Genomic DNA, 10,468 nt, shown 5'->3' on the forward strand with positions numbered 1-10,468 from the left:
TCTTGGGGACGGATACACCTGAAGATGCATTTCTGCGTGAGCATCTTGAACGGGAGCCGGTGAAGGGCCCGGTTCACGACGCGCAGGTCCAAGATAGGTCTCAACCCACCGCCTTTCTTGGGTACAATAAAGTAAGGGCTGTAAAACCCCGACCTCATATCGGCTGGAGGAACCGGCTCTATCGTGTCCTTCGCCAGTAGGACTATGATCTCTGCACGCAAGACAGGGGCATCTGTTGCTTTCACTGACGTAAAGTGGATGCCCCTGAACTTGGGAGGGTGCCGGGCGAACTGAATCGCATAGCCGAGCCTGACGGTTCGACGGAGCCATCGAGACGGGCTGGGTAGCTCTAGTCAGGCTCCCAGACACCGCGCAAGTGGCATCAACGGAACTACAGGTGTACCCGCAGTGGGGCAGCGCGGAAGAACGCAGGGACCCGGCCCGGGCGTCTCTTTGCCGGTCCGAAGCGGGGTCTGGGTGTGTGTAACACTGACCTGCGTTTGAGCAGAGGGTGCGTGGGTAGTCCGTTGGTTTGTCCTCCCGATCCGCCCACTGCTGCTCACTGGTGAGAGAGGAGGGTGAGTGTGATACGGCTCTGGATCGTCCACAACCCCCCATCCCCTCAGGGGACCCAGAGAAAGAAGAAATTGCTCTTTTGTCGAGACTTTGGGTACCACTGGCCGCAAGGTCAGTGGCAGAAAAAAAGGAAACAAAAGATTCTCCACCCGGCCCTCCTCCGGGGGAGGGAGTGGTGCGTTCACCATCTCCCGAAGATCAACTCCCTCCATCTCTGGGTCGCCCGTCTCAGGGCCTCTTGCTCCTTCGCTTACCACCAGGTATGGCGGGGGCCTGGACGGGCGGGGCGGCTGCCCTGCGCTGGACCCCCATCGAGGGTGGTGAGGGAGGATGAGCCACTGGGCCGGTTTCTGGCAGTGGAAGGTGCCGCCCATGACCCAGCGATCTCATCATGCACCTCCGGGAAGAAAGGCACTGGGGTGGGGCCCTGAGAACCAGCGCGCGCCACCCCGAGAAACCAATCATCCAACCTTGAGGGTTCGGGACACGGTGGAAGATTCCACTCGAGCCCGACACTCTCAGCGGCCCGGGAAAGCATAGCCATCATTTCCAAACTAATGGCTACTGGTGTTATTTTAAGTTTTTCATATAATATTTATATTTAATTTAATTTGAGCTTTAATGCAATTTATTAAAAAAACTGTTAATAGTTTTAGTCAACAATAACAATGTTGACTATCTGAAAAAAAGACAAGCCCTTTGATATCCCTAGTGAAAAAAAATAACCTAAATGTATTTGAAATACATTGATACTGTAGGTATATTACAAATACATGTGCTTAATAAAAATACACTGCATTTGTACTTTTGGTATGCTAAACTGGTATACTTACAATCTGCTAAACTGGAGCAACTAGTTTTGAACTTAATGCACTTTAATTGTGTGGAAGTAGTGCTGAAGTTCAACTAAATATATACTTAAGTATAACAAGGAACTATTGCAAGTTTACTTTATGTACATTTTGAATATCCTGCATCTAAAGACTAATATTATAAAAAAATCCTCATACAATCCTCATCAATAGTGACATTAAAATACATTTTAGGCTTATTAAGAAGTGTGCTTTGTGTACAAGTAGTACTCCATATAAAGTATAATGTAGCGAATTTAGCTCACAACAGGAAATATGAATAATTAACCATAACTAATTATGATTAATTATTAATATTTTAGATCCACTGTAGATATTTAGCTGACCACTCAGGGTCAACCGTCTTGTCAATTCTAAGAACGTTAATTTCCTGGTTAAAGGAAATTATCATTTTTTATGATATATTATACTGATATATTATCAGTATAATTATCATATCAAGTCTCCAGTGATATGTCAGTAAATATAACTACTTAGTATGAAATAAATGTATTTTTAAATATATTAAGTTTTTCCAAGTATGACATGCTGTAACTTTCTATTTTTTTGAAGAAAGTACATTTCTGTTTATCAAACTACTTTATGGAGTCTTTAAAATATACCTACTTAAATGTTCCACACAACATTTTGCATGCTTAGAGAGTGATGAAAAATATGCACAGAGAGTTTTTCCTCAATTAAACCCTCTGGCCCCTGGTGTTAGTGAAAGAATGTGAATCAAAGTGGGGGAAAATTACACCAATGCTGTTTTACGGTATGATTGGTGGACGCATGGTGATGGATGATTGCTTTCAGAGAGGAAAAATTTGTCTAGGCGTGCTGTGCAAATTGCCACCAAATGATGCAACAGCCTTAACTGTGGGTACCATGCTATCAATAACAACACGGCCTGTCGAGGGTCTTCTGTTTGATTCATGAAATAGAGGAAAGGAGCGAAAGGGAAGAAAAGGCACGCTCTCATTAATTATAGTAACAGGACGCTTCCTCCTCCTCCAGGCAGCGGAGAGAGGTGACAGAGAAAGTGACGCGTCACTATGGCTCCGCTGCCAACCCCAAATGTCAGCCCAGTGTTATTTATCTGCTCCGTCCTTGGCACTTTTTGAGAGAGAGAAAGAGAGCATCTTGGGGCCTGCTGCATAGGCCACTCCATCTGATTCGAGTGCCCACAGGCTTCACCGAGTATTCCAGATCTGAATTACATCTGAATTACAAGTTGAGTCATCTGAACCTTCAGATGATTACTGATATATACTCATAATGGCATGGTTATTAGCAGCATTAAAGCTGACTGTTTGTGTAGCTATGACTAGCTTTTTTTAAGTGACGTATTTAAGTGGTCTTAGTACATTTAGAGCAATCTCAATTTGGATCCAAAAATTGATTCCTCATTCATTTGGAGCACCTGACAGCATGTATGACTATAATAAGATTAGTGAGAGCCAATTACCTTCTTCAGGATGGAGGTGAGTCTCTCCAGCTCACAGTCGATGATGATCTGGCCCTCCTTCTTTTTGTCCAGGTCCTGGAACACTTTGAGGAAGGACGCTTCTGTCATTGTCTCAACATTCACGGAGGTCACCAGCCAGTTATGCTCCGCTGCTGTGTCCAGAACCTTCTGCAGAACTGACAGTCCTAGCATACAAATGACCAAAATCAGGTTAGCAGAATTCCAAAAAGCTGAGGTAATCAGTTGCATCAAAATTATACATTTTTGAGATTTAGTAGAACTTAAGATTTTTATTTTGTACTAGACAAACAAGTTAACTGCATTTAATTTGAAACATTGAGTAAGTTAACTTATATGTATTTGGAGGAGGAACTAGTTAATGTGACTCATTCTATGAAATGCAATGAGTAAATAATGACATTCTGGTAAGTTAATTCATTAGGAAGTCATTCTGAAGCAGCTCAGGAGCTTGTAGGACTATAGTATCGACACTCTGTTATCTCCAGGCACCTCTGACCATCTGAATGCCACTTTATTGGCTGTGAATTCAGTAAAACCTGCCAGGATGATACAGACAGTGGAGAGTGAGAGCCAGACTGCTCACAGAAAGGAAATGGGGTTCGATTAGTGAAGACATTGATCTTGGCATTGGATTCAAAGACGGTGGATGCATGTGTGCAACACTAAGGGGACCAATCAGCTTTCTCTCTAGACACCAACAAAAATCCCTCTGATTCAAAAATAATGCGCTATTACAATAGCCATTAAAGACATCAATATTTCAACACAACAAGACACAATCTGTTTCAAAACCTAAAGTGTTGCCTCACTGTCTGCAACATCCAGCACCCTCAAAAGTGTTCCTACTGTTGCTAAGCTAATGGCACGACAGCATTTTTCAAACCTTTTAATTCCAAAGACCCCTAAATACCATGCTCGTCTGGAGAGGGCCCTCACCCCCCCTTCCTAAAATATAAACGTGACTATATTTTCATGTACACAAAATAAAATAAAATATAAAATAAAATACTACAAACTTTTTGGAGCAGACGTAACACCAGCTTCATATTTCACATAAGAACCAATTAGTTCTCAAGGATCATATGATCCCATGACGTGATGACAGTTGAAAGTACAAGCGTACATGATTGCTCTTATTATGCTGCTGCTGAGAGCAGTTTGCTTCTTGTGTTCTCAGTACTTCAGCACCATGACCAGCTCCTCCAAACTTATCAAAACCTCTCCAAGCACTCAACTGCACGCTTTCAGAGCCATCTATGCTTTTTGCTGCATGAGTACTTTACGGAACAAGCCCAAGTTTATCCAGTAATTAAAAAAATAAAAAATCAATTCCTGCTCCAAAACTGCCTATGAAAGTCTATAGCCTCCTGTAAATTTTGCCAGGCTCTACAAAGAGACATAAATACAGCAACTCCCCTGTGAACATTTATATGGGAAATTGTTTATGAAATGTTTAATGGACTTACACAGGTTTGTTTTATGTTTTGAACAGCACCCAAAGTAAAAAAGCATGCACTCAAATTGTACAGTCTTTGTTTAATGCAACACCATGCAGCTGTTGCATGAGCTGTAATTAGAAGTAGAGCAACAACAAGGATGCACACTTTATAATTTATGGAACCAATGGATACTAAAAGTAACTAATTACAAATACTTTCGTTACAGTACTTGAGTACATTTTTTTATTTTTTTCTACTCTCTTGAGTGTAATTAAATTGTGGTACTTTTACTTTTATTTGAGTAGAATAAAACTAAAGTATTCAACTTCGCTACATTTATTTTTCACCAAAAGTACAAAGTACAAAAAAAACAAAAAACAAGTACAAAGGTGGCGCCGATGGAGAAACGAGCCAGCATTTGACGGGCACTTTTGAAACTGCTGGGGTGGAGCCCTGCGCTTCAACCAATAACAGACAGGTCTGATTTTGTCAGCTCCTGAAATGGGTCATACCGTTGATATTACACAGCAGTATAAGTAAATAGAAACTCGGTTGATAGAAGGATGCAGTTATTGCATGGATGGAGCAAGAACAATGTAAGTGGCTAAAATACATGCACATAGTTCAGTTGAATGGTAAAAACATCATTTACAACCTCAACATTAACAAAAACATTGAAATAAGAGGGCATGCATTTTTATGTGCATCTGGCTGATAGATCAACTATGATTTATCTGTAAATCAGATGCATTTAAAATCACTTTTTCTGTGTGCGTGCTTTGGATGTGTGTGCACATGGGCGAAGAAACAAGATAGTCTATGTACGACCGGACGATTTATTCATATCCAAAACGAGACGATGTGAACATTACGGAGTGCTAAACAGTGCATGTTTCATTCATACTGGAAGCTGGAAGGCGCTCTCCTGCAGAAAGTCCAAAACGGCCTAGTAGAAGTAATAACTTATGACTTGCAGGAAATCCCTAATATGGACAAAGGCATCCCGCTATTGCTGTAGCTAAAAAGGTAATTTCAGATCATTTCGAGGTAATAAATATAGTATATGAATAATGCAGTGCTAATTGACATAACATTTAATACAGTATAGAAACTATTCTGCCTTATTATGTGTTTGTATAAACCTATTCTAAAATTGTCATTAGGAAAATATAGAAAAAAATATTATAGAATACAAATGATTAATTCCTTAAATTGTTACTCTTATTCTTTTAAGAGTAGTAATTCGTACCCTTAAGGTACTAATTTGTAGGCCTACCTATTAGGGGTAAAAAAAGAAAAGAAAAAATATGTCCTTTTAAGGGTCCTGTTCCAGTGACAAGCTGTTATTTTGGCCCCTTATTTCCTGTATATAGCCTATATCCTGTATACATCCACAACAATTTCTGAAACCATACAATATTATTTGTATGGCCATCATATAAAAAAGGTCTAAATCCTTAGTCTGGGGCAGTGGAAAATAATGAAAGGCTCTCTCCTGCACTGCAGCTTCACTTGCCTTTGCCTTTTCTTCATTCCCCCCCCCCCCCCCCACACACACCTTGTTGAAAACATACACCTAATTTCAGTTTGTTAGCAAAGAATGTTATTTATCTTACAATGACTTCAATACCCTATATTTAATAAACCTAAATTTCATACAAATATAAACTACCAGTCAAAAGTTTTTGAACAGTAAGATTTTTAATGTTTTTTAAATAAGTCTCTTCTGGTCACTGTAGCGAATCAGCTCATGGGGAAATATGAATAATTAACAAGCCTGCATTTATTTGATACAAATTACAGCAAGAGCAGTAATATTGTGAAATATTTTTACTTTTTAAAATAACTGCTTTCGATTGGAATATATATTTATAATGTCATTTATTCCTGTGATCAAAAAGCTTTTGAAAAACTTTTGTATCTGTTTTTAACATAATAATAATAAATGTTTTTTGAGCAGCAAATCAGAATGTTAAAATGATTTCTGAAGGATCATGTGACACTGAAGACTGGAGTAATGATGCTGAAAATTCAGCTTTGAAATCACAGGAATAAAATACATTTTAATAAAAATATTTCACAATATTACAGTTTTTGCTGTATTTTGGATCAAATAAATGAAGGCTTGGTGAGCAGAAGAGACTTCTTTAAAAAAAACATTACAAATCTTAATGATCAAAACCTTTTGACTGGTAGTGTACTAAAACACAGTTTCTAAAGTGCCTAAATGTCAAAATTAGTACAATATACTTGTTGAAAAAGTCTACAACACTATTGAATTATTAGGCTGTGAGCCTGTTACTCATTATTTTTGTGTTGCTGTCTGCTCTAGCTCCCTCCCTCCCTGTACAATATCCATGTGAATATCCGTCTCTGCTAAATTTTTTAATGTAACTTTACAATCGATATTGATGTCCTTTAGCACAGTATTCTGAATGATGATAATAATGGGGTGCTACTGATAGCCTAACAGAAACTAGTAGTTTAATACTTAATAAAGACAAAACTATCTAGCGTATTTACAGATGAAGCTGACCGGCACTTGAAGCCCTGAACAGGTCAGTGATGTTGTTACATTTCACTGCTTCTTCTGGCCGCTTCCTCTCTTTCATTGCGTCCCGCGCATCGGTGAGCTCATTTTTATTCTTAGCAGTTTTCAAAAAGTTTTGGTGAATTAATTCAGTCGCTTTTTCTACTTTATTAACACTCTTTATTAACCCCCCCCCACCCCCCAGAGCTGTGTGGAACACTTTTTAAGATAATTGGATGCACTTTATTTTGCTTCAAAATCTCAACCACCATTCACTGACATTATAAAGCTTGGAAGAGCCAGGACATCTTTTAATGTAACTCTGATTGTATTCATCTAAAAGAAGAAAGTCATATAGGATGGCTTTAGGGTGAGTAAATCATGGGTTAATTTTCATTTTTGGGTGAACCATCCCTTTAAATGGTGAATGGTAAATTTGTTACCTTTTTGGAGCTGTAAAGAGGACATTTAAGGGACAAGCACAAACGTGACGGTAAGTAAACAGTCACAGAAAATTCCTGAAAGCAGTCCAACTAGACATCAAATCATGTTTACAGTGTAGTTTGAAAAACAAGTCAAAAGTAGTTGGATTCCGAAGGAAAGAAAGCACATATTGACAGCAGAAGCAAGGGATATTGATTCCCTCCTCTGCTTCTGTCTGCCTCTGTTTTGAGAACTTGCCCTTTGACCCCTCTGCATCTGAGCCAGTTGCTTCCTGCTTGACTCAGTGTGAGTACAGCTGGACCACTTTAAGACTGCAGGGTGATTTGACATTAAGGAGCTCTCACTTCCAGCAGGCTGAACAAATGGCTCACGATGCACACAGAGAACAGGGCCAGCGGGGGGAGACATCTCTCCTTAGCCTCATTCTCACTCATCTGGGGTGGTGTGACGCCAGTGGAGTACTACGCAAACATGGAAAACAGCACACGGTGGAGGGAATGATTTTATACGCATAGGAAGCTGGCTGGGTTCACATACGGGCTACATACACTCTCACATGTATGTCCTTAAAAGGCTTAAAATAACCCTGTAGACAGTGCAGTGCTGTATCTAGGCAACAAGAGGCTGGTGATATGGATTCCTGCGGTTTGGTTCCTCTCAGTCACAGAGTTAATGATCCTACAATCTTAACCCAGAGCCCTCAGCACTTCCACAAGATAAAACCATCACCGAGACACCCGTGGCGTGCATATAGGCAGGCATCAAACCTATTGTGTGTAGAGCAATGACAGAACTGACAGCGACAAAGCAAAAAGAGAAGGAGCTGGCGGTGAGAGCATTGAAGGGAACTACATTTCTTAAAAAAGACCTGTAATATGCAGATCGCATCATGCTCCCATCATGGTCGGCTGAGCTGAACGTCTGTGACAGATGGTTATGGGGACACTGCAGCCGATTGGCTACGTGGGGAAAGCACACCTGGTGCTGACAGGTGTGTCAGATTCTACCTGCTCGGGGAGCAGCGCCGGATGCCCGTGACTTTTCTAGAGCAGATCTGGGAATTTCAGGTATTTATTTTGAGGCGAGAAGAGACAGAATTCCTGTATCGCTGTGCTGTGGGATGATACATGGCAACAGGGTCCAAAATTAACACTCGTCGAGTGCCAAATGCAAAAGTAAAAATTGGGTTAGTCACCACTTGGCTGGTAACTGTCTTAGGAACTGCAACATCATTTAAATCAAATTAGCTAGACAGTCTAATTTAAATCAAATAAAAAATAGTTTGACTCTCCCTGATGTAAAAGATGTGCATTATTTAAATAGATGACTACTGTCTATCAAAGAAACCATCCTGTTGTGACATGTTTCTTCTTAACTTTTACCAAACTGGAAGCTTTCCCATCAGGATTTATTCAGAATGTGGCGAAACATATTTGGAATATATTTCACAAAAAATTAGGCCACCAAAACAAAAATATGAGGAACAAAATTATTATGGCTAGCTTGTCAATGTTCATTACTTAAGAATTCCTTTATAATTTACTCATTTTCATGCCCTCCCAAACCTGTATGAATTTCTTTTTTCTACTCAGCACAAAATAAATTATTTTGATGAACGCTGGGGGTCAAACAACATTGGACCCAATTGACTTTCTTTTTGCAAAATATTTTTTGCGTGAAGAAATACAGGTTTGGAACGATACAAGGGTAAGTAAATTAAATTATTATTATATATTTTTTTTGGCATTTTTAGGCATTTTCTGCATTTTTTTTATGATAATAAAACAAAACCTAGTTTCATGGCTTGTATGAAATATTTATTGGTTGGTAAATGTTCTCAATTCATCAGCCCTGGCCTGTGTGGCAGACAAGTACATTTTGGACCCTTCTTAGAATAACAATAAAACCATGTGTGGGGGGTGCTTTGGAATTAGGATTTTCTTTCCCTGGCAATCAGCTTGATACATTTTACTCCGGCACAACAGTTTCATTCTGGCAGATCTCCATGGAGAGAGATGCACAAATGAGCTCCAAGTGCAGGGAGAGATGCATCCACTTAGATCAGAACACTATTGTTCATCCCAGCAACACCAAAGCAGACTGCTCTCTCATAAGTCATATCTATATCTGTCATCATTACACACTAACATGTTCACAAACAAGCCAGGAACAAAAGCTGACTCAATGTGCACACCAGCAATGTGGTGGTAAATACTGGCTCTCAGAAAACCAAACAGCCACGTTCAAAATTCTAATGGGTGAATTTAATGCATTTTCAGCACAAAAACCTGTATCTTATTCACTAAGCACCCACAAACCATTTCAACCAAGTGCTAAATGCGTCGCTATAGCACTACACTGAGTATTTAAATTCTCATGCGCTTCAAAGACACCTCAGTTCTATGCAAATTAAGCTTCATGTACAATACCCCTTTTAGAGAGACTTTCTATTCATGTCAAGGGTTTTAAAAATTTGATGCCAAGAATCCCAAAATATGATGACTACCAATCACCTTGCACTGTGTGAAAAAGGTCAAATTTGATTATATTTATTATAACATTATTTATTATTATTATTATTAAAATTATTATTCATTTATTAATATTATTAATGTTAGTGTAATAATGATAATAATATATTATTTTTTATTGTTATTGTAATAATGATAATACTAATAATATATTATTATTTAAAAAATAATAATAATTGGATTTTAATAATGAATAATTACCTTTAAAGGGGTCATATGATGCGATTTCAAGTTTTCCTTTCTCTTTGGAGTGTTACAAGCTGATTGTGCATAGATAAGATCCCTGAAGTTGCAAAGACTAAAGTCTCAAAACCAAAGAGATATTCTTTATCAAAGTTAAGACTCTGCCACGCCCCCCTAAAACGGCTCGTTCTAACACGCCCCCACATATCTACCTCACTATGTGGAAATATTTGCATAATGCCGCCCAAATGTGCACGCAAAGAAAGAAGGCGTGGTTTCAGTAACCGCAGTGTTGAAGCAGCATGTCAGGGAGATGCTGTGTGTTTCAGTGCGAAAGCAAAAGCACTTTATTTGGCCTTCCAGAAGTAGATGCATTTAGGAATCTTTAAGATCACTTACAACAGAACAGCAATGCATTTTATAGA

At 39.2% G+C, this 10,468-nt stretch overlaps 1 protein-coding gene across 1 annotated transcript in view; it reads right to left on the reverse strand.

Moving 5' to 3' along the window:
- LOC107602566 (glutamate receptor 1-like) overlaps window positions 1–10,468 on the reverse strand; it is a 41,543-nt gene that overhangs the window by 14,957 nt on the left and 16,118 nt on the right. Inside the window, exon 4 of the mRNA XM_016295094.1 lies at window positions 2,896–3,080. Within this exon, the coding sequence (XP_016150580.1) occupies window positions 2,896–3,080 (185 nt within the window). The remainder of the gene's footprint in view (window positions 1–2,895; window positions 3,081–10,468) is intronic.

Source organism: Sinocyclocheilus grahami, unplaced genomic scaffold, assembly GCF_001515645.1.
Source record: "Sinocyclocheilus grahami isolate Dianchi unplaced genomic scaffold, SAMN03320097.WGS_v1.1 scaffold330.1, whole genome shotgun sequence".
NCBI classification, from domain to species: domain Eukaryota; kingdom Metazoa; phylum Chordata; class Actinopteri; order Cypriniformes; family Cyprinidae; genus Sinocyclocheilus; species Sinocyclocheilus grahami.